The sequence below is a fragment of the Thunnus maccoyii genome, chromosome 19, assembly GCF_910596095.1.
Source record: "Thunnus maccoyii chromosome 19, fThuMac1.1, whole genome shotgun sequence".
Classification (NCBI taxonomy): domain Eukaryota; kingdom Metazoa; phylum Chordata; class Actinopteri; order Scombriformes; family Scombridae; genus Thunnus; species Thunnus maccoyii.
In genome coordinates, this window is record NC_056551.1 from 6,886,900 (window position 1) to 6,911,831 (window position 24,932).

At 38.9% G+C, this 24,932-nt stretch overlaps 1 protein-coding gene across 2 annotated transcripts; it reads right to left on the minus strand.

Moving 5' to 3' along the window:
• Window positions 1-689: 689 nt before the first annotated feature.
• Window positions 690-24,932, minus strand: gsna (gelsolin a). 2 transcript variants are annotated; one of them, XM_042394523.1, is made up of 17 exons: window positions 24,748-24,932; window positions 14,742-14,942; window positions 12,654-12,808; window positions 11,946-12,107; window positions 11,611-11,760; window positions 11,422-11,511; window positions 10,621-10,753; window positions 9,149-9,453; window positions 8,907-9,040; window positions 8,280-8,370; window positions 8,035-8,061; window positions 5,615-5,785; window positions 4,231-4,405; window positions 2,628-2,749; window positions 2,410-2,487; window positions 2,245-2,305; window positions 690-1,621 (listed from the first exon to the last, which is right to left on the minus strand). In XM_042394523.1, the coding sequence occupies exons 2-17, from the start codon at window positions 14,935-14,937 to the stop codon at window positions 1,452-1,454; spliced, it is 2,220 nt and encodes a 739-aa protein (XP_042250457.1). In that variant the 5' UTR covers window positions 14,938-14,942; window positions 24,748-24,932; the 3' UTR covers window positions 690-1,451. The 2 variants fall into 2 exon arrangements, with proteins under 2 accessions (XP_042250457.1, XP_042250458.1); XM_042394524.1 differs by lacking the exon at window positions 8,035-8,061 and having other exon boundaries at window positions 24,748-24,931.

Here is a 24,932-nt window from a genome sequence, read left to right on the forward strand (position 1 = left end):
CCATAGAGCTTCATTGTTGTGCTAAAATGATTTAAAACATGTCAGCGTGCCACATTGCTGTACTGGCTGACATGTCCTGTCATTACAGTCAACATGGCCACTGCAATTAATTTAGAGACAATCCCACGCACACCATCCTGCTGCTGTAAATGGCCCCAAACACGTATTAATCAGACTTCATTGAGAATCAGTGACCTGCTTCTGGGGTAGAGAAGTCGAAAAGTATTGAGAAAAGAACTAATACATTGTAGGTTTTGGTCTTTTTATGAGATTTGCTGACAAGAACACTTAAGATTAACACCAGCCTTATCTTGTTATGAAAGCCTGTCATAATAGATAAGGTTGATGTTCTTTCAAAATGAGTACAAATGTTTGTTTTAGAAACTCATTTGTGAGATAAGAATTCATTAATGCCGGATGAAAAATTCACATGGAAGATGTAAGAAAATGTTACACTCATCAATATTACTTTATGAAATTTTACTCAGAATTTGTGGTTATGTTAGTTTTGTTTTTTAATGGGGTTTTTTTTGTACTGTTTACTAATATTTGATATGGTTTTATCTTGACATTGTGTATATACATGAAGACTTTAAATAAAGATGCTATCAGACAGCTTCTTTGTCTGGATTTTTTTTCAGAACAGTATTGTGACAAAGTTTTAGTAAAAGCAGACACATAACACTTGATAGGTTTAATTTGGTTTTATTGAAGTGATAGCAAGGCTTAGGGAAACCTCAGAAAGTGTCACAGAAGACATGACTGGTTTGAAAAGCAGCAAAGCGTCAGGTTTCCCACGAGAAGTTGCAGCGTCACAAAAGCTAACGTGGCATGAATCTGTGGCGTTTTATTCTCAAATAAATATAACAGTCATCTGACCTGAAGGTACAAACAACTTATCTATAAAGGCATCTTTAATAACCGGTACAGTACCTTATTTTAAAAAAAAGCAGGTTTAATGTAAACTAAAGGAAAGAATATTTAAGGCATCACTTGTATTGCTTTTTATAGGTGGTGTTCTCTTGGCAGTGAGTTCAGATGTTGCACCACATTGAGGATTTTTTGCCACATTTGCTGTCACTAGTGAAAAGGTTTTGTTTTTAAAAGATATAAAATAGGTGAGAAAATTGGCTTTAGTAAACATCATGGTAGCAGACTGTATTTAGTGCAAAACTCTACAGGAAGTCAGTGTATCTGTTAAAGCTCTATTACTATTGGTTGGTTTTATAACAGGTATAAAGTAATCACTGGCATGAGGGACAAAATGACTAAAAACACTGCTTCATCGACCTGTATCCCTTAAAAACACACCAAAAAGTAAAAAAAGAGAAACTCCTCTTGGTTCAGGGCGTACTGGCAGCTAAAAAAAAGTCTTATGATTGGAGCTCAGTGCTTGTAGCGGAGCAGCGGGGTCAAAGGCCAGAGCTGACAAGGGAGGGTTAGGTGGGAGCTCACAGGGCCAGTTCAGCCATAGCGCGCTCCAGGGGGTCGCTGGTCCAGTAGTCGTGGTCCCAGCCCAGGAACCAGCCGGTGAAGGTGGGTGGCTCGAAGCCCTGCTTGATCCTCACGATGGGCGTCCTGCGGTCTCTGTTGGCTGGATCTGTCTCGATGTAACGGGCCGCTGAGGAAGATGAGGAAAAGCTTGAATTGGCACTAGTCATAGAGTAAACTAGAATCACAGATGCACAGCAGAATGATGTGTATTTGCTTTGAGTTTAACAACCAGAAAGGGAATCAAAACTAGATTGCATCAAAATTTTACAACTTGCAAACTGATAAGTTATCCAGAGAAGGTGCTATAAATAGCCAGACATCTATAAATTAAATGTTAAAATAAATTCTGCCAGTGAAATTGTAAAAAAAATCATCTAAAAACACAAAAAAATTCTGTAATACAGAGAAATTTGCTTGTTCAAAACAAAGAATCTGCACAAAATGGCTTCATAAAATCTCTTGAAACTATTGAGTTTCTGGCCCCTGCACCACGAGTGCACAAAGCAATGGTGATTCTTAAAATAGCATTAAATAAATTTGATGGATGATAAAAATTCTGAATTTTCTTTTGATCTCAGAGAAGGCGGTTCAGAAACCCAAAGAATTGTGTTAAAATTAAAAACTGGAGGGAAATAATAGTAACATCACCCTTATTCGTTCCCACAATTTCACAGGTCTAAATGATTTCAGTTCTTGAGCTAATTGAGATCATATCTTAATAATATGAGTTTTTCCCACAGATGTCCTTACCAGATGTCATCGCTTCAGTCTTCTCTTCCTCTTGGGCCTCGTTGCCGATCCAGACAAACACCTGAAAATGGGAGAGATTAATACATTGTTGTTGTGTTCATGGCAGTGACTCTGCTCTGAATCCATATTATATGTCTAAAACAGTTTCAGCTTTGGTTTCTCTACCTGCTCCCAGGTGTCGAGGATCATGACATCATCAGTGGCGAGATCATCTTGGGTCAGCTCCCCGGGTACCTCCTCGATCTGAAGGGAATAAGGAAAAGGATTCATTGGTGTTGGTGTAGGATGTACTGTGTGCACATACAGCTGTGGAGCATTCAGAAACACATTTACATGCGCATTTTATTGAGCAGCAGAAGAAGAAGCTTAAACAAAAGACTTACGATGAAGTTTCCAGTCTTATTGGAGCAGGCGAAGAGTCTGGGTGGATGAGCATCCATCTTGTCCTTGAGTCTGGTAGAAGTGCGGTATTCTGTCTTTCCTCCCAGAGACTCCCAGAACTGATCTGTGAAGACCACAGACACACTTCAAGTTATTATAGTTTTCAACAGAAAATAAGAACATAAACACCAGAAGGGTTTAAAAGAATAGTTTTTGGAAAACAAGCTGATTCTCTTTCTTGCAGATGGCAAGAAGATTGATGCACTCATGTCTGTGTCATATGAAGCTGGAGCAAGGAGACCGTTAGCTTAACTTAGCAAAAAGACTGGAAACAGGGAAACAGCTTGCTGACTCTGTCCAAAACATATTATATCCTGTTTGTTTAACACATTGGACAAACAGGATATAACATGTTCATTAGTGAGCTTTAGAGGTGCTGGTAAGTGGATTTTATCACCTTCAGACCAACAGGCTATTTGTTTCCCCTTTCCCAGTCTTACAAGACTGTACAAAAGCTAAGCTAACCAGCTGCTTATATTAACGGATAGGAGATTGGTTTGAATCTTCGTAACTCATTCTCAGCAAGCAAGCATCTAAGTGAATTTACCAAAATGTAGAACTATTCCTTTAAAGTTTATTAATAGCTTTTTTGGCAACAAAAAATACATATTTGACAATGTATCACCTCACAAAGTTGTTATGGCTAACTCATTAGCAAAAAATTACTTATTGCACATCCAGCAGACTCAGAGCAAGTTAGTCACCTTTGTGTCTGCTGAATGTAAAGTCCAATATATTCATTCTCCTTTTAGCTCTGTAAGTTTTGTCTCCACCAACTCTTGAGAAAAATATATGGAAATGAGTTTGATGAGAGTGGTGAGACTGTAGCAAACAGCAAATGTGCCATAAAAAGAAAACTATGAGCTAAAAGAGGCTAAAAGGCAAGATAAGAATAAGACTCTAATAAGAATCTAAGTGATAGATTTAAGAAGTGGGAAACAACAGGGAATGTAAAAACAAAAAAATGTGTGTTAGAGTTAACTACAGTAACTGTTACAGACATTAGTAGTTTCATTAGACAATTTCAACTCATTTCTCATACACAACTGCATGAATTCTGAGTAGAAAAGGTAAGAAATCATTGGCTTAACATCTCAAAAATAAAATGTTGAATTTCAGTCTGTAGCAGCTATCAACTGAGGCCGATCCTTAAAAGCAGGGTGCTTATAAAAATGGAATCTGTTATGTTTTAGCCTGAGGTTTTATATTAGAAACTGGAGGCAGAGAATTCAGTTTCTTCTCGTGCTTTGAAAGCAAATCACAAGACGACTGATATCCTCTAAAGGGGTGATGCAATCAAGACTCCTTTGTTTTAATATAAATGAACACAAGCACCCACTATAGTTTAGTTGAAAGGCAAAAAGAGAAAACTATTTAATTTGAATTTAAAGTGCTATTTCAGCTAACAGCTTGACCACAGTTTGTAGCTGATGCAGAAACAACTCAGATCATTCATTGCTATTGGTGTTCAGTTCAATTCACAAATGCCAAAACCACTGTGAGAAAATGTTATTTGAAGTTAACATTTTCATCCTGTTTCCTCACCTGTCTCCCCTCCCTCAGACAGCTCGGAGGTCGACACTCCCAGGATGTCACACAGCTGCTGAGCTCCCTGCTTCTCTGTGTCACTGGCGCCCACTCCCACCCACATGAAGGAGTCTCCGGGGGTCACCAGAATAAACGCATCGTTGGAGTTCAAGTTGGATGCCACTGTGTCAACCTGGATGAGCACAGAAATACTGTTGATTAACATGTGCAGCTCTGCTACCCGACTGTATGTTTGTCACAGTGTGAGCTGTCAGGGTTTGGCAAAGCATTTTCAGTCAACTTTAACCAATGTCCACAAACAAATACTGTGTTTACCGTGTTTCAGGCAGCAACCAGACTTCATTGTGTTGTATGGCCATACAATAAAAAATGAAAATGGTTGTCTTCCTTCATTCATGGAAAAAGATTTATTTGAGATTGGTGACAGTGAAAACTGTGTGACTCTGTGAACTGTGATTGAATTTGGCTACATTGCAACTAAAAATCAATAACTTAACAAGCCGTTTAGTCTATTAATGAGTCCTAGAAAGTTAAAGTAAACAAAGTAAAGTACCAATACAGAAAGATTATTTTGAATCAACTGTAATTTTCTCTATTCCACTGCAGTGATCTTCCTTACTGTGCTTTGTTTTGTTTCAGACATCCATACGAAGTCAGAAACATTCTCAAACAAGGGAAACTGCACTGAAAACAAGCAGAATATTCTCACCCAACTGGGAAACATTGTTATGTTTTAAAACAAGTAAACCTTGATGCTCAAGAGACAATATGTTATTCGTCCTTTTTGCAGTAAAAATCATGAGTTCAACAGTTTTGGAAAATGTTGAACTTGATATTTGTGCAGAAGTCTGGCTTTATTCTATAATTTTATTATTGCTAAAGCATTACATGCAAAGACGAAACCCATTAAAACATGTTATTCCGTCTCTCAACACTTCCTGACTTCTCTGGCATGTCTGTGGCACTCAGTCCCAAGCTTGTTCATTCCTACATAGCACTTTAAAAATGGGCCACACATACACTGTATAGTTTCATAATCCTTTTTTTTTTTTTTTTTACATCATAGTAATTTCCTTACACAGCTGGGCACTGCAGTTTTAACAAATGTTACTCAAACAGGAGTAAATAGTGCATTTGTTTGGGACTATTTTCAGCTGTGGATTAATACACATTTGGTGCTTTATAGTTTTTGGATAACAATGCCAAAGAGAAATAAGATATATCAGGCTTTGGATCCACAGAAAATACTTGTAAGTAGATCAATTCATTGTTGGTTTTGGTCTGTTATTGGGATTTCTTGACAATAAGAAAAATACAGAATATCACCAGACTTATCCTTTAAAATCACCCTCTACAATGTTACTGATGTATGTTCTCTTACCTCCACAGCTCTGGTGTGTCCTGTGGAGTTGGAGCGCACCTGGAAGAGTCGAGTCTCTGCAGGAGCGGACTGACCTCCTTCCCTGGACGTACCTCCCTTGTACACCACCATGGGCTGTCCTCCAAACAGACTCATGAGATGGGCCGGCTCTTTACCCTGCACCACCCTCACCTGATGCACAAAATCCAAAATTAAAACTCCACAACTGAGTAGAAGGTCGTTATATTAATTCACACAGCAAAATATCTCATGCGTTTTGATGTTGTGAGGTATCACAAGGTGGTGCAACAAATCCAAAAACCCCAGCAGGCAGATTCTCCCCTAGCTGTATCCTATGAAATATGAATCAATAATATATCTGCTACTGACACAAGATGGCAGCATCGAGCTGAGCCACGTGGTCGCTGACTGTTCAACAAGGTGGTGGGTGTCACGGTTTGTGAAATCAGGACACTAACTGTGACGCAGGTTATGTCTGAAAAATTATTCTAAGTCTCTTTGGTCTGCAGCTTTTCTCATAAACATTTGAAACATTTGTAGTCTTGAGGTGATGTATCCAGTACTTAAGCAGCAGAGAAAATTATACTAATTCTGAGTTGAGATGGAGAACTGGTAAATATTCATTGATAACTTTACACATTTTAGTCCACAGTAGTGCACTTCTAAACTACAAGCAGAGCTACAAACATTTCCCAGCACATGTAACTCTTTCTCTGGCATGATATGAAACTATCTGTCTGTCACACGGTGAATGAAGGCACCTTGCCTGCATAAACTGCACGAAAGTTGTACTTTAGTTTTGTCATCTTACACCAGATGTCTTGTTAAGTAAGTGTCAGATTCCTTGTTGTGGTTGTGAAAATGTTTGCGTATTTTCCACTCGGCTGCTAATCACAGGCCTCCACAAAGTCTCACTTCAGCTTATAACTCAAAACTAGAGCACTGAGTAAAAATTAGAAGTATAATACACACAAATCTGATATGTTTTGTTGTTTGCCTCTGTTGTGCAGTTTTTCAAAAGTTAGACCATTGTTGCTTCTGTGCATTATTGTGTCGTTGGGATCTCTCCCTGGGTATCAAACCTCAAAACTTTTTTGATGCCAACAATGTGCCTGAAGCACAAAGTATAACAACATATCATATTCCAAAGGTTGACAGTGAAAGCTTGCTCAGATTCAAAGTACTTTTTCTCAGATATTTACTGCTTTTGAGCATAATTTTGTCAATTTCATAATAGGCAAAGTTCCTGTACAGGTGTTTGTGTGAAGACAACATTAAACATTTGAGGAGTTTTGTAGAAAACTTTTATATTCCTCAAAGTATTGTTTTTGTATCTGTTGAGTAAAATGTCGGAAAGTGGGGAAAAATGCCAATCACAATGTCCTTAAGCCCAAGATAATTCCATTAAATATCACGTTGTACTCAATTAACAACCCAAAACACAAAAAATATTCAGTTTACTATCAATAATGCAAAGAAAAGCAGCAAATCCACCTACATTATAAAGCTGTTTTTCAGGAAATGTTTGGCTTTTTTGCTTGAAAGAAATGACTTTAAAGATTAATCTATTATCTACAATTGTTGAGGATTATTTTTCTATCAATCTTCTAAGTGATTAATTCATAAAACTCTAGGTTAATTTGACAAACTGTGAATACAAAAGTGACATTAGCAAGACAACTGTTCTACATTTTGAAAGTGAGAGCAGGTAGGCTGAACATCTGGAAGAATAAACTTGGCGATGTGCAGATGTTTCCAAACGGGATGGATTCAAACATTTCTACTTAACACATGACACACGCACATATGCAGACAGAAAATGTGTGATGTGACAGCACAGACACAACGCAAACATGAAGGTTGTACATGCAAATGACACACGGAAGGAGTGAAGTGTGAATGGAGAACACAGAAATGACTGAATGACTCACATAAAAACAGAGCAAGGATTCACTCGAAAAAAAGCCTGATCTTGTTTTCCACAGTTATTCCCAAAGTCTGTGTTCATGCATATTTAACACATATTTGCATCAACTGACAGGTTATGTCATTATTGTGTTGTTGTAACATCAGGTCCAGAAACAGGGCTGTTATAAATATGAGCAGACAGGGTCGGCGGCAGAGGAGATAAACATCCCCAGTGGAATGTCCTGTTTGTTTCTGACCAAGATGGTTTCTTTGTAAATTAGACTGAACTCCTTATCACATTAATTAAGTCTTAAAATAGCCAGATAAATTAAGTTAACTGCTATTTCAAAAATCAGATGCTCATATTTATCTGGCAAGTGACAAAAGGCACGAAATACAAACTGACAACGAAAATCATTTTTGTTTTGCTTCCTTTTTTTTTCGCTGGCTCCGGATAAAATCATGTGAGTCATTTTGGGAGGATGAGGAGCAGGGAAGGGGAGGGAAAATACCTGAGTGGTTATAGGAGCACCAACAACCTGAAGAGAAACGAAGGAGGAAAGACGCAGTGACAGGGAAACCAGGAGGGAAAGGAGACAGCGAAAAAGGATGTAGAGGTCAGAGAGAAGGTAGTTGTACATAGTGAGCCAGAGAAGAGTGGTAAAATAAATTCAAGAAACGACAAAAAAATGAATATAAGCTCATGGAAAAAAAAGCAGACAAACACAAAGTCACTAAAGGAATCATGTGTTTTTACCTGCACAGGACCACCGCCGAGCTCCTCATCCAGCTGGGCGCAGAGGATCGCAGATGCCCCGATTTCATCCTGACTGGAGTCCATTCCCTGCCTGCAACCATTTATCATTATCATTACGTTCAAATCAGAGGCACAAACTGAGGTAAGGTATGTGCTCACAAAACAACTCCATATACCACCACCAAAGGAAAAGTTCTCTTTATAAATACCGGTCCTTTATATCATTGATGCTTAAACTTGTAACATGCATCTTAACATTGGATATTTTATTTCTAACAGTGTATAACATATTTTTAGAGATTATTGTGTTTTGCAGCTGAAACATTGTTCTACAAAATATACATATAGTATATATATACGGCAGTTGATGAAATGTATTTGACTTTTCATCTCTGCACATTATTTACTTCTTAACTTTCAAATCAAACACCATAAGTGTTAATATCTTACACGCTTACTCACACAGGTGAGTTTAACCTTTGTAGATGTTCAGGCAGTTTGTATTTTGCTCCCTTATCTCAACGACTTTTTGATTTAGGCAGTTTAGACGGTAAAACTTTTTTACAACAAAATCTTGCCGAATTCAGCTTTAACTGATGTCAAACTGTCAGTCTCTTGTATTCTCACCACATGTAGATAATGTGTCCCTGGCGTCCTCCGTGACTGTAGTTGTACAGGATGATGTAGCTGTCTCCTCCATAGAACTGTCCATATGTGGACGGATCCACTGGCACCTTGTCGGCTGCCTCGATGCGCCAGATCTGACAAGAAAGAAGAAAAGAAAAGAAATTTAGGGAAAAACAAATTTAAGACCCTTACCCTTACATACTACCACTAGGATCTGCAAAAATACAAAAATGGTAGTCCACCTGTTTCTCTCCGCTGCCGTCATCCACCATACCGTGCTGGGCGGCCATGGCAGGGGAGTCGTGCAGGCTGGCGGCGTCGAAGGGCACCTTCTCGATCTTGGCGATGCTGTTAGCGATGTAGGCTATGCCCAGGCCCTCTGTCTGATCTTTGTCCCGCCAGTTTTTGAAGAACTGCTTGAAGAGCGGCGTCTCACCCATCTCTGGCAGGATCTGGACCTGCGTGTGTTTGGGGTAACCCATCTTCTTGATGAACTCATCTGCTGCCTTCATTGCTGCCTTTCGCTCATCCATGTTGGCGTCTTTGCCTGCAAGCAAGAAAAAAGTTCTGAGGTAAGGATTATTAAGTCAAGCGAGAATATATTTCAACTCTATAAAAGGAATATAGTAAGTAGTCTTATGAGTATTTTAATTTAAAAACTGTTAACAAGAATAGTTTTTAATTCTTTTCATGAGGCAAAGCTGACTGAAAGAGATAGTTCCTACAATGCAGTGACTTTTAGATTTGGTAACTTTCTGTAAAACTAAAGTTATAAATTCCAATTGTTGCAACATTTTATCAAAAGAGAAGATTACAAATAACATAATAATGAAAAATGCATAATTTATAGGATTTTGTTATTACTTGGGTTCTAGGATTATGATTTATTATTAATTCTAATTGAAGTTGAGTTAGCATGACTTGGATTAGATGCATAAAAAACAACGTTGTTGTTATGCATTTAAAGGGGTAGTTCAAGATTTTTGGAAATACACTGCCAAGAATGCGATAAAAAGATAGATTCCATATTGATTGATATCGTCTTTGTACATTAAGTTTGAAGTTATAGTCAGCAGACTGTTAGCTTAGATTAGCATAAACACTGGGAACAGGGGGAAACAGCTAGCTTGACTCACAGATAAAAAAGGTGTTTAATCCCTACCAAACAAAGAAAAAAGAAACAAGTTGCCTGGCAACCTCACAGTGACAACAAGATAACACTGCACCCAATCAAAAAATAGCTCACACAAAGTTCCCCGTAAAACCACACTATGTCATTGTCACACTTCTGTTTTTGTACAGAGAAGTATAACTGAAATATCACACATATCTTCTCGCCTGACTCTCAGCAAGAATGCAAATAAGCTTATTTCCCTAAATGGCAAAACATTCCTTTAATTCACCTTCAGGTCTATATCACTGTATTAGAAGCGGGTTTAGCAAGTGTAAAGAGAATTTCAGATTTGGAATTGGTCCACACTTTACACAAAATAACTTTGGTTCTTTGTATGTCAAAAGCACTACATGTGATTAATAGCTCAAAGTAAATTACAGTCTGCCTGAACAACATCCCTCTCATGATCAGCTGAGGACTGATCTGAGGTTTGACTGTTCACTATAAACCACACAGCATCTATTCTGCAGTGGTAAAAATGTTTCATTAGTGAAAGTGAACCACTGCTAAATGAACATATGGGGACTCCACTGCACTGACCTTTCCAGACAAAGATCCTGCCATCAGAGCCGTGGTCCAGAATGAAGCAATCACCAGACTCCAGGGCGCTCTGGGCGAACGGGTTCTCTGCTGCCACCAGCGTGATGGTCATTCCTCCACTGGCATTGGAAACCTGCAGGAAGGGACAAAGGAAGAGAGAGCTGTCAAGCAGGGGCAAGAGGTGTCACTTTTGTAAGAATTACTATGTAAAGAAGTAGATCAAGAGGCAGAACTAAAGAGTTAACACATCTGTCATGAAAAACTACAGTACTGTAACTCTTCACTGATGACCACAGGAAACCTTTTACAAACATAAACCTTTTATTCTTAGATATTCACAAATATTGACTATTTTTCCAAAGGAGATTGGTAATTTTAACGTTGTCTGCTCCAGGAAGGCACTGATCACTGTAGTTTACAGTATATGATGTCCTCTTGCAGCAAACACAGCTGAGAAAATCTTCCAGTTATTATATATATATGATTATTATAAGTGAAGAGAAACACTGGGAGAAAGTTCAAACCTGCTGATTATGAGTCCCTCTACTTTAGTAAAAACAGTCTAGATGGTGAAAGGTGGAGGGCTGGTGATGAGACTTTGTGCTGCAAATAGTACTTTAAAGTCAGATTTTTGCCTGGATTTTAATGTATTATTTAATCCAATATTCAAAATAAACACTGATGAATTCAAAGATTTTTATTTCAAATACACACTGATCATAGTGAGCCTACATTACAAGACACTATCAGTCTAATATGATATGACAGCATGAGTGCCTACAGTGTTCCTGTTTATCTCACCTTGTAGAGTTTGGCCCTCTTCCTGTTGGAAGCATCAGCCTTGATGTCATCAGGACCTCCTTCAGGCAGATCTGGTTTAGGACCTAAAACCTGAGGACAGAAGGAGGGTTGTGTCAGCAGATTCTAACATGGATGTCCACTGCAGCATAATGTGAGATTTAATTTCTTCTCATAATTCACTGATCTCACCTCTAGCATCTTCTCTCTCTCCATCCCCTCGTCACAGACGTAAACTCGGGCCCTCCCGCTGCGTTCGTTGTCACGGATACCCTTGGCGACCTGCGTAGCCTTCAGCTTCTCAAAGCGGTTGCTCTGGGAGCCACACCACTGAAAAATCTCCTGTACAGCAGGAACAAGAAGAGCAAATTGAAAAGTAGATGAATAAAATCTTTACTGAAGGTGGAATTTTGTTTTTTACAAATTTTTTTTTCCTGTAATCCTTATTGCTTCCTGTAAGTAACAATTACGTAATAATATCTTGTAAATGTAATATTAATTTGCTGGATCGCCTCAGTCTCACTCACATCACCCATGTCCAGTATGAAGCAATCTCCCGTGTTGAAGCTGTCCCAGCTGACCGGCACCTCTGTTGCCCGGACAACACGACGACCTTTGACCTGCAGCAGCCGCTGCATAACCACCTCGTTGGTGACGACATGCTTGAACCCAGATGCCACGCCGCCTTTCTGGAAGATAAGAAATGCATTTTAAATAAAATACCTGCTTTCCAGGTAAAGTTGCTCCTTCCTCCAAAAAAAAGAAAAAAGTAAACGTGGTAAATAATGGTAATGGATATTGGGAAATTTGACACTTGATTGACAAAATGATGAGGTCATAACCCAGCAGATCTTCTATTGTATAGATAATGAATGACAAAATTCAGGTTACGTTTTATTATTGTTAATAGTTGCATTGTTTCAGCAGTAGTAAACATTAAAGAAACATATTTTTAATAAATATTTGGAAATTCAGATACTTGGTTCACATAATAATTGTGTTATACATTATTCAATCTTCTTTTTAAAGATACTGAATGAGAAAAGGCTGTTAATCTTTTGAAATAAGTTGAAATATAACCACAGAAATTTAATCAATAAACAGGCAGAAATCACACTTTAAACACAACACTCACGATACACAATCCAAGGTTTAAAATTCACCAATAAAAGCAAAATAGAACATGCGGACAGATGATTTTGAGGCTACAAACATGCAAACAGTTGAAATCTTACCATGTATTTGATTCCAGACTTGAAGTAGCCCAGAAATGTTTTGGACTCGTGTCCCTGGACCTCGCGATACTGGATGGGTTTTCCCCCCAGGAAGTCGTCCATTTGGACTGTAAAGATGGCCGCTGAGCCGCTCTCATCCTGGGTGCAGAAATCACCTGCACCAGAGGAACCACAGATGGACTCCATATTAATCCAGGTGCATATTTTATCTCAGCAGTCATGCATCTAACCGTGAAAGCTACATTGTATGTTCGAGGAATTCACTCACTGAGGATTCAGTGAGTCAGGAGATCAATATGTGTCAGCAGCAGACACATTAATACATGCACCATTATTCTGTTTCTATTTCTGTCTAGTTCAGCAGCATGTGGGAGGGTTACATCAGATCCTGTTTATTGGTAAATGCTGTTTCCATGATCAATTTAGCCAACTAAAAGCACATGAAATCAATATGGAAAAAAGACCCGACTCAGCTTCTTGTTTTTTCTTTTTGTTTGTTTTGTTTTGTTTTTGTTTTTTGCTTTAAGCTAAATCCTAAAAAATGACCCAGTCAGTCAGATACCCCTCCATCTGTCAATACTCATTTACAGGGCTAGTCTTTAGGTGGCTAAACAGGGTTGCGGCTTTAGCACATGATCATTTGTGTGTGAAATAGTGAATCTGTGAGGATGAGGAGGGATGTTTTAAAGCACTTCTGTCATTAAATTTTAAAATAACAGCCAACACTACATTTACTGCACTGCTGCAGTTGTGTTTTATGTTTCTGCATTGTCTCATCCTGTTTACATGGAACAGCCTTTACATTTGTGATAGGCATTTCCTCTTTTCAGGAGGAAGGGACAGATATGCTTTGTGATTTATTATCAGCTACACATTCCGTGGAACTTCATGGCAGACATTTTTCAATGATCTAAAAGCTTATAAGGTAAATATAAGGTTTTAGTTTGAGACCAAGGCATTTTGTCTATACCATTTTGAACCAAACACATCAATTATAAACAAATATATTGTCAGTGGTGGTTGAAGTATTCAGATCCTTAAAGAACAATACAAAATTGTACAAATATTCAGTTTCAAGTTAAAAGTTCCGCATTCAAAACTTAAAAAACTGTTAGAATGTATCACAGATAAAATACTGATCCCGCACAGGGAAACTGATATGTCACAGCAGTATAAGGTAGTGAAAACAGATGCATAGTATAGAAAAGTAACCTAAAAAGTAGAATATTATATACAGTATGATTATTTACTATATATAATATGAAGCATGAAAAATAGAGAATCAGATATAGGTACAATTTACAAACTATATTAACTAATTTTATGTTTTGTATGTAAAATCTGAACCTGCAAAGTAACCAGCTGTCAGATAAAATACCTCAAAATCTTGTTTTAAGCTTTTTAGATTTAGTTTTTTTAATGTAAAAATAATTCTAATATATGTAAATACGTGGTTTTAATGACATTAATGTAATGGGTCAAATTGGTGTTTCCACCTTATCTCCAAAAATCGCTTCAATATAAACATAATTTCTAGGAGACAGGGTGTAAAACAGGTATCAGTGTTTACCACTTCATCTTTTAATCTTCAAGATAAAGATGTTGCTTACTCCGCACTGCCCCTTCAATACATGAGTCACTGTTCTGACTTCTCTCAGCATCAACAGTAAATACAGCCAAGCAGCAACAATGTCAAGTGAAATTACTTCTCAGGAAAACAGACATATCCTGATGTAATTTGCAAGTTAAACAGGATCATAGCTTCACTGGAAAACTGAGATTCCATGTTTGGGCACAAGTCCATGGAAACAGGAAAAATACTCCAACAAAAAAGCAAAAGAGATCCACAAACTAATCATGTTGTGTCAATGCTCCTGACTGGCCTTAAATATAATTACCCTTCTTTTGCAGCAGCGTTGGCAGCTGTGATTCAAGTTTAAAAGTTCACACTATTCCATCCATTATTTACTCCATGCACCTGTATTCTTAAATCATTTAAACACTTTAGAGTGGACTTTAGAGTGGATTTTCCCTTTATTTCTGCTTCTGTATTTAACTCTAGGATAGTGTCTGGCTCACTGCACTCACCCAACCAGAAGTGGAGATCATACTGCAGGTTCCCGGAGCGTTGTTTGATGGTGTTGAGGATGAGATAAGAGTCTCCGGTGTAAAATCCCCCATACAAGTTCTCTGGAACGGGCACTAGGTCAAAGTTCTCCACCCTCCACACCTGGAGGCCTGGGTTCTGTCCAGCCCGCTCGAACTCTGGGTGGTGTGCTGCCATCCTGTCTGCGGGGAAATCACACACCTGAGATTTAGTGCTTTTCTACTCTGCAGGCTTGAGCATACAGGTGCGTTCCTGTGGCAACAAGCTGTGATTTTAAGCTTCGAGTTGGTGGTCAAACACTGCAGAGATAAGAATCGTCACTCTGGCATAACCTTTTAAAAGTGAGACTGGGACTCCCTGTTTGTGAGACGTTTGCTCTGAATGACATTGAGCCACTCCCCTTAAGGCTGAGATGTTGCCATGGATACACAGTTTAAGTTAAGGGCAATAGTTAGATATTAATGCACAAGTAAGGTGAGTCACTGGTGCCCTGTGCTCTGGGTGTTTTCTCCAGTGAGCAGGAAGTTCAGGAAGTCCAGGCAGTTATGACTCAGGCGTAGTCATAACTACAAGTGTTGTTGGCAGAGGAAACACTGTGTATAATTATATATAGGAACAGAACCACATTTTCGTTCTTCTATGTATCCTAACTGTATGTATGCCAACACAAATCTGCACACTAAGGTTGAGAGATACAGAGAAAATCTTCCATCACAGTATTTGTAAGCTTACATAAAAACAGAGAAATACAGACCAGTAACAAATCAAATATAGATGCCTTGGTGGAAACCTAGAAAAATAGCAATACAGCAAAATTTCTACCAGTTCTCATAGTGTACAGCATCATAATGCCCAACCCTAATGGACATGAGTGGTCTGCCATCTGTCCAACAATGTGCATATTCAAAAACACTCAGACACATTCATGCACACACATACCATACACTTAAGCTATATCTGAAAGCATGGAAGACACATGGTGCCTAATCAAGAGTTTGAAGTAGGTGTCCATGCTGCATTGGATTACAACCCACTGGCCTCTCAGTGGCATGTGTGTGGATGTTTGAGATTTTTAAGATGGGAGTTGAGCATCCTGTTAAAGTCTTTGTTATGGCTGCCTGTCAACTGTTTGTAGAACAGTTTATGAATTACCAGCGAGGAAATCAGCTGATACTCTTTGTTGGGACGTGTATCAGATGCCTATCTCAGAGAAGTGAGTTTCAAAGAACTGATTATCCGGAGTCTTGCCAACATAAACATGAGAGTGTAACACTAATTTTGAAACACTTCGTATTCGCTCAGCTTCAATGACACCATAAAGAAAGTTTTGGTGATGCAAAGGAATTTAGTGCACTTGTATATGTAATTATGATGTAAATTTTTGAAATTTTACAATTTCACTTTTCTTGCTACATTATACTTTAACTCTGCTACATCTAAGGGGCAAATATTGTACTTCTGACTCCACTATATCTATTACCTTTCAAATTAGGAAACAAAATATAAAACCATCTTATAAAATTTGATGCAATGCATTATAGATTAAACTACCCAACTGTAGTTAAGATCAGCTCCACCTGACCACCTACACCATTACTGTTGTACATTACATTACATTCAACACTCTGAAAGTGGTCATTGTTCATTATTAGTCCTTTTACTTTTGATACTTAAAGGATAATTGCAGTTTATTACAACTTGTGTCTTATTTTGTAGTTTTCTGTCAGTTATGATAATTGTATTCACCAGAGTGATTACTGAGATCTATGGATATGAAACACGTACGGAAAACTGTGCACACATATCTATGCTAAGTACAGTCGAAGTCAAAGTTGAAGTAGTCTCTCTGTAAACTGATGGATGGATGTTTGTAACAGAGCGACTGGATAATAAGTTGGCTGTTCCTTCCTGTTTCAAATGTTTGGCTAACCCGGAGGTTTGTTGACAACCTGTTCGTTCACCTGATTGCTTGTGTTTCTTGCCCCATTGGACTTCGTCCTTGTAGCAATATTGCTGCATTTCCACATCTCAAGATTCCACGCAACCCTATGTAGCAATGTTTTTTAAGCAGGTTCCCATTTTGTTAGTGTCTCATGCACCCAAGAGTGACGTGATACACAATCTTGCAAGTGATTTCACTGACTGACAGTTGGTGATGGTGATGTGCCAAGAATAGCGATGCACCAACAAAGGCAAGGAAGAAGAGGACTGCTAGCAAGCAAACATGGATTTAAACAATGTAGCTAGGTTTCTAATAATCTAATTCTTCCAAAAATCAGCTCTGCAAATGTTAAAAGGTATAATGTGTAAGATTTGGCCAGAATTTTAATTTAAAACATTCACAAATTAATTAAAATTATCAACAGAGTGTGAAGAAATAACAGTTTGGACGTTATGTCAAAGACCTATATGTATTGTGTTGCAGAGATATCTACTGAAGTTAGTATGCTAACCAGCTAGCTTTGGCCCGTAGTGTCTCGTGATACCACTTTGTACTACAGGGGTGATAGTGAATCACTGTAGCTTCCAGTCTGCCCTCAGTCCAACATGAGAGGAAGAAGTCGCGCTACGCAGTGATGGCGGAAGCAGGGTGAATGCTGTTGAAATTTTCGCTGTAGGACTGTCACTTTATTAAGTTTTAACATTTTTTCAGGCATGAAAGTAACCATGTAGATTCCCAATATGTGGTCAGTTTATCCAAATAATGCCTATTTGGAAAGTTGCACCAATGTTGCCGGAGCAGCTGACTACGGCTATAGATGCTGGCTGGGGAAACAGCAACTGTTCATGTCAGCTGATCCGATGAACTGCACTGCGTTGCACCAGCTATGTGAAAGCTGGCCATTTGGCATGGTTGCATATCATAGTAAGCTGGATCGATATTGAAATATATCAATAAATTAGGTCTTTACTGGATTTCCGTGTTGTAAAATGGCAGCAATTAATGAAAAACTGATGCTGTGTGGCAGAAAAACTGCTGTTTTACCATCAGTGAGTTCTGTGACATTTTATGATTTCCATCTACCCTAGGGGCAAGCGTGTAATTATTTAGTTGTTACTTAGAGTTATGTTGTAACTTATCTCCGTGATGCAACTACTTTCTAATCTACTTTCTAGCTCATCTGTAATTTACCAGTCTCTCATGTTTCCGTAGCATTTTGAGATCTTGATAACGTCACAGCACAGATACACTGTAAACAGTAAGCTTTCCTCTATATTTAGAGTGATAATGGTGGTGGTGGTGTATGTGTGTGTCTTTAACAAGGAAGGAAATGCATTTAACACATTTATAAGGCCTCAACGATACACAGTGACTTTTGGTGAAAAACAGGAAATGTAAATATATCTTTGTTAGTTTACAAATTGGGTACCTTTAACTTAATGTTATCACTACTGAGAGAAATCATGGCTATAAACATGAGATCCGAGTTGTAATACACATCTTATTATTTCTTTCACCTCTGGCAACTTTTTGCGGTTACATCTAAATTCAATCAGATTACACAGTTCAGACCGTGAAGCAATCATTTTCATAAAATATTCAAAAGTGGTCAGAAGTGTCTCTGAGTTCTTGCAGCAGACTCTGACCCCCACTGACTCCACACCCTGTAATAATTGGTGGCCTGCACAGTAAACACTGCACAGAGAGTAAAGTTCTCTGAAGTGAAGCAGTGTTCTCAAATTAGAATCTAACCTCTCTGAAAAGGGCCTCTGCTCTCTTGCCAGTAATGTTTTGTAAACCTTTACTAATTTATTGATATAATGATGTGCTTATAAGACATTCAAACCATCACTTCTTATTAACAATTATGAGCTCTCTATAAAGCTCCGCTTCAGCTATTGCAAACATTTTATAAGATGGGGTCATGTAGTTCAAACTGAACACAGAATCTAGTTTTCCACAGGAATGCTGCTTGGACCTGCTGCCTCCAAATTTGCATGACTAACCACATGGGAGCAAGAATCGCCCATTCTTCCACACGGCTGTCTGCCCACAAACATGGCAGGAATCTGTTCCTGATCCTGGAGGAGGGAAGTAGCTCATGAGTCACACAGCCAGGCCAACAAATGTGGGGGTTCCTTCTTCCCCATATTTGCTCCCCTCTTATGTAACAGCCGGACTCATGGCACAATATTTTGTAGCCATGGGATGTTTCAACATGGAAAAGAGGTAAGTGGAAACAACCATTTTCAGTCAACTTCCTTGATTTTTGAATGGGACACGCTAGCTGGTAGATTTCTCTACTTTAAATTATTGGGATAGATATATGACGTTATAAGAAAAGGAAACACACATGTTCAGTTGACAGTATGCAGTTTACATAGTCAAAAGGAAGATGAAGCCAAAACATCTGGGTGCCCTGGAGTCAAACCAGGTCATGCATTGTCTGAACTTCCACGATGCTGCAGCAGCTGTATCCAGGTTTGGCCAGACAAAGAGAAACTGAGGCTGCTGGGTAATTCCACAGGGGTCATTATAGCTTGATGGAGGAGGTGGAAAGCTGATTTTTTTTTCCAACAGCAACTCTAAAGTCTGAGAAGCTTGAGTGCCACAAAACACAGCAGCGTAGGTATGTTTAGTCATCAACTCATTTTGGTCTCACTGAATATCAGCTTTCATGTCTTCTCCGTCTCTGCTTTTGATTTTAGGAGATGATATTGGTGTCTCATCACAGTGCATGTGGTGACTCATAAGATTTTCCACAGGGAAACACTCATATGTTGGAACATGGAAATAATCACATGTGGAAACGTTGGATTTTTGGCACACGTAATAGTTATCAAGTGTCTAAGGGTAGAGGATGCTATAAACTGTAGAGATATTTATTATATTTTTATGACAAAAGCGAGAAAGAAACCTTTTTAATGTGGATTGTCCGGCATTGATACCAATCCAATGTTTGGGTAAGCCTCAGTCCTTCTGTTTTCCTATGAGCTGTGTTTATCGAAGAACAATCTGCAAAAGTTCCAGTTGTATCTCTATTCAGGCCGGTGATTGGACTTAGAGAACAGGATAGATAGTTTAAGTCCTTTAGGTAAACCAAAAAAAAACTATCTGTGTGTTTAACAGTAAAGTATGCAATGTTGCATGAAAGCATGTCATCATAAGATGTTCAATGTATATACTGTAGGGAGACTGATATATATTATCTATAATACTGTGGAATTTATCCATTTTATCACTACACACATTTTAGAAAGAGAAAAGGTGCCCAGCTATCATACTTCTGATTTATGATTTAAAGAAATAACTCAACATTTTGAAAAATATATTTATTTGTTTTCTTTCCAAGAGTTATATGAGGAGATTGATACCACTCTCATACCTATGTACAGGGCTGGAGCCAGGAGGTGATTAGCTTAGCTTAGCATAGAGACTGAAAATAGGGGGAAAGCAGTTTACCTAAGTCTTGTTGTCACAGTGAGGTTGGCAATTTGTCATGGAATACAGTAGTTAGCCTACTACACAACTCCCTCTAAAACCGCAAATTGTTGTTTGTAAATTAATGTTTGTGTACAAATTAAACAGAGATACAATGTGTTAATTTGTGGGCTTCAGAGTAGCTGGCAGGCACAAAACAGAGAACAAAAGGCACACTGATTTTGATCTTTAATTGTGCAAACAGAGTAATGTTTCAACACTACTGTGTCTTCATCAGAGTCAAAGAGACTCTGACTTTCTGGAAGTCAGAGAGAGTGTCAAAATGTTAGTCTGTTTGCACAATTAAAGGCTATCTGTCCTGGACCTGAGAAGCACCTGATTCCGCTGTATTTTGCTGGAGGATGCGCGGATTAGTCTTTACGCTACGCTAGGCTAACCACCTCATTGCTACAGCTCCATACTTACACAAAAGAAAGCAAATGAGCGTATCTCCCAAAATGTTGAACAATTCTTTTAAATTATTAATCATTTAATTATTCATTTAAATGATAATAATGAGTTTATTGATATATAAGTGAGGCTGGCTAACATGCCATGATCATCACTACTGTATGTAGACCACAACAATGAGATAGTAACCACATTCTCTAAACTTCTACTTCATAAATATCATGGGGAACAATCTAAAGCGGTTGTGGTGAGAGAATACAATAACTTTATATTCCCAAGCAGTTTGGTAGGCTAATAAATCAGTAACTTCTGCCTGAGCTGTTATAAAGCCATTTATTAACTGAAACTGACACACCCAGCAAGAGGATCCACATTGACACGGAGACGGATGTGGGCGACAGCAGAGAAACAACTTTCATTTCAAACCAAGTCCCTGAAGGTAACACCAGGCATATCAACAGATAAATCTGTGGTCATGATGCAAACATACAGTGTGTCGTTGTAGGGAGCAACCGGAAAACAAACTTAGACTTACACAAACTTACACTTAAAGTGAAGTTTTACACAGTTGCTGCTATGTCATGCAAGTTTCATGACAAAAGTACTCATGTAACCCATTAAATCCCCATGATAAATGATCAAATATATACTGCATATGTAGCTGTCTGTCTGAAAACAGAGCTGCCTTTCTTTTTTAAACCCTGAAAAGTTGGCTTGTTCAAAAAATCAGTCTTTTCATTTCAAAAGCAGCTGCATACCTTTACTCACTCATGAAAAATATCACTTTTGTGCAACTTTTTTTTTTTTATTCTGAGGATAAAGTCTCCATGGCACTAAATAAATTCGACTGCGTTTGACTATGATCTTCCCCCCTGATGGAGGGAAATGCTCTGTCTGTCTCTGCACATTAAAGCAGTTTTATCCCAGAGTTAGATACTCGCACTGTCTGTGACTTAATAAAGCAAACATCAGAGGGGATCTGAATAACCTCACACTTTGAATAAATCAAAGCCGGTATTAAAAAATGTATTAACAACTCTGGCAAAAGCTGGATGATAACAAAAACTCTAACAGAATGAGGGAAAAGGTTAGAGAAAGTAGTTTTAGTAGGTTTTTATTAATTATTATATTTTTGTTGAATGAAGGGCATCAGCTGACTTGAACAAACATTAACCATTAAATGTTTCTGGCTATTCCAGCGTCCTCCGGCTTGCATAAAGTGACTCATTGAGGGGTAGTTGGTTTGACTCAAGACACGCACAGCTACGAGCGTAAATAGAACAAGTCACGTGACTACTGGTTAGTACGTCTTCACAGACATGTTGGAAGAAGCAGATGGTGTCTGCGTGCCACTCCACACCTCTATGAAGCCGGAGGTATTCGTTGAGTTTCTACCCACTCATCTGCGGGCTCTCTGTCCCCCCCTTCGCCTCCAAACAAACATGGAGTGAGTCTGTCATTCCAAACTCAGTTATTTGATCCCCCTCCCCCACTTTTTACCAGCCTCTCTTTTGTGTCTGCCTTCGCTTGAGGTCTGAGTTGAAAAACTCCAAACTTGATCCACCGCGCAGATAGCAACAGTGGATTCATATGACAAGAAACGAAGTATTTTATTGAGCCCTTGTGATTTGTCGCCTGGTGCCCCACTTCAAAAACAAGCGCATTATAGTTTTATCTGTGAAATCTGGATTTCTGTGCAGTAACAGCATGTCTGTGCTGAGTTTCTCCCCCCAAAAAGAGATTCCTCCCTCGGAAAGGGGGATTCTTGATGACTCATTTTCTCCATGGATGCCGCTCTCAGGCTGTCCAGAGCTGTTCAGCTGCCCTCCAGCTCATTCAGGACACACCAGATAACACTCTGGAGATTCTATACTCATAAATAGCCGCTCTGCTTCACTTTTATGTGTTTACACAGTATTGAACAAAGAATCAAAATGACTGTTTATGACTTTGTAAATGACCAACTTGATATATGGATGGTTATTAAAGGATATGGGAGGTGCAATTCACCTGATAACACTTGAACACTGCTACGAAACAGCCAATGGCGTTATAGCAATATCGTGCACAATGTGTCATAATGAAATTGATATGGAGTTTCTAAAATATCATCTTGCCCTAAATGCAAAGCAGCTAAATGACATGATTTGTGTTTTGAGAATAGGGCGTGATTTATTTTTTCCTCAACTGGAAAAACCCTCTGGAAAAACAGTGACTAAACTGAAGTCAATGGGAAAACTTTCTCCAGCAATACAGTGTCAGTAAATATTTTCTCCAACAACTTGGTTTCGGGTGCTAAGTCCACTTCTTGTAATGTGTGTTTTGGTAGAGATTTTGAAAGTTTTTGTTTTATGAAGAAGATATTAAGGCTTAATGAGGGGTATGTTTGAAGCATGTTGGCTTCGTTTACAAGAGTCTCCGCCTGTCTGCCAACTTGCTCATCCTACACCTCCGCTCCACGCCATTCCCCAGATTTCAATAGCTAAATGGCAAAATAGCTCTTTTGTCAGTGCCCCACCCAACAACTACCAAACATGACTGATCCACCATCTCTGTGGATAAGATTTGGTTAAGTTTAAGCAACTAAAACTGCTTGGTTAAGGTTGGAGAAAGATCACTTTCATGGTTAAAAGAAGCCAACATTGTCAAAATCACGCATTTCTTACGTAAGCACTGATTTGGTGATTTGCAAAGCTGACATCTTGACATTTTTGGATACAACTGGGCTAACCTTTGCTGGAAAGTTTAAGGTCTCCTAGATGTCTAGGTTACACATAATCATTGTTTCAACAGCACTTCAGTAACTATGTTTCAATGTGTAGTTAAGAAATGCTTCAGAGTGAAATACAGTTATTTAACTGCTAACACAACGGTTCAATGTAACCAAAACATCTGTAAAAGTTTAGTTTAGCTCAGTTTTAATCTAGACATCTTCTTATCTGCAAATCACCAAATCAGTGTTTACTGGATTTGAATAACAGATCTGGCCTCCTCCCCCCTCACTTTTTGCATCAGTATAACAATGTCATGCCACTTTTTGCTAATGAGAGAGGACATGGAGGACAGTCATTGGATGACTGCATGACCGCAAGACGTCACTTGTCAGGAAACATTAATGTAACCTATATTTACGTTTAAATAACAAAAACAATGCTGTCATTGTTTGGTTTGAGGACAGTCTCTCAAATTTGGATTTTCTGGCTCCAGCAGCTGACAGCAAGCTGGAAATGTCCCCATAGAAACATTTTGGGGACATCACAGATGCTATGTCTATGTCCTTTCTTTCTCCTTTCTTATATTTAGACATGTGGTAGTTCATCTGTCCTGCCACACATGCACAGAGAGCAGGCACACAGTTGTTAGAGGCTTATATCTAAATCTGAAGTGGGGTGTAGTACAGTCTGTGGATTCAGGCATCACGTAATCTTTGGCCATCTGACTTTGAGTGTGGATCTGACACAGCACTTTCTGAATGGCTAACAAATGTCTGTCTACACCTCTTCCTCACACACTCACACGCACACATACACAGTCTGACGCACTCACCTCACGGTTGCTGCACTGAAAAGCCACATACAGGATGTTGGGACTAACTGAATAGTTCTCCTCTATTTGGTTCTGTGTTTCTATGGTAACCACTGATGTCCCTATATAGCACGTACAGCTGTCCAGAGGACATCACAGTGTTTAACGAATAGACTTTTTCTATATTCTGAAAGAAAACACAGCGTGTTAAGTTGTGTTTGGGTTTAGTATCACATCATGGCAGCCTGAACTCATTTTAATGTTAAGAAAAAATGTGACTGTGGTCCGCCTAAGTGGAACCACACAACAGTTTTAGTCATTATGCAGGGGTTCCACTGCCTGTCCATATAAGGCAGCAGCTGCTGCACTAAGCACAATAAAATCTGTGTTTACACCTTTTTGAATAGACTAGAGAAAAAAGAGCTTCAGTGTAAGTAAACTTCATGCAGAAATCAGCCAAATACTTCATTCAACACTCTCTCTTTCCTTCAGCAGAGCAGACATTAATTCCAGTCTGCATGGAAAGTAACGGCTCATTTCATTGTAGCGTTAATTAAAGGAGCCTATTAAATCACCGTTGGGCAATCAGTGCTGTATTGTTTGACTGAACAAAGCGGGGTTTAACGTACCTGAAGGTGCGAAAGTTGTTGTCGGTGGGTCGGACGGACGGGTGTGGACCTGAGCCGCGGTGAGCGCTTCTAGCTGCAGCCGGAGCAGAGATGCGTCGAGTCGGCAGAGCAGCAGAGAGCAGAGCCGCTGTTTATGCTTCTGGCCCGGGACACTCCCCGTTACGACACTCCCCTGACCGGCCTGC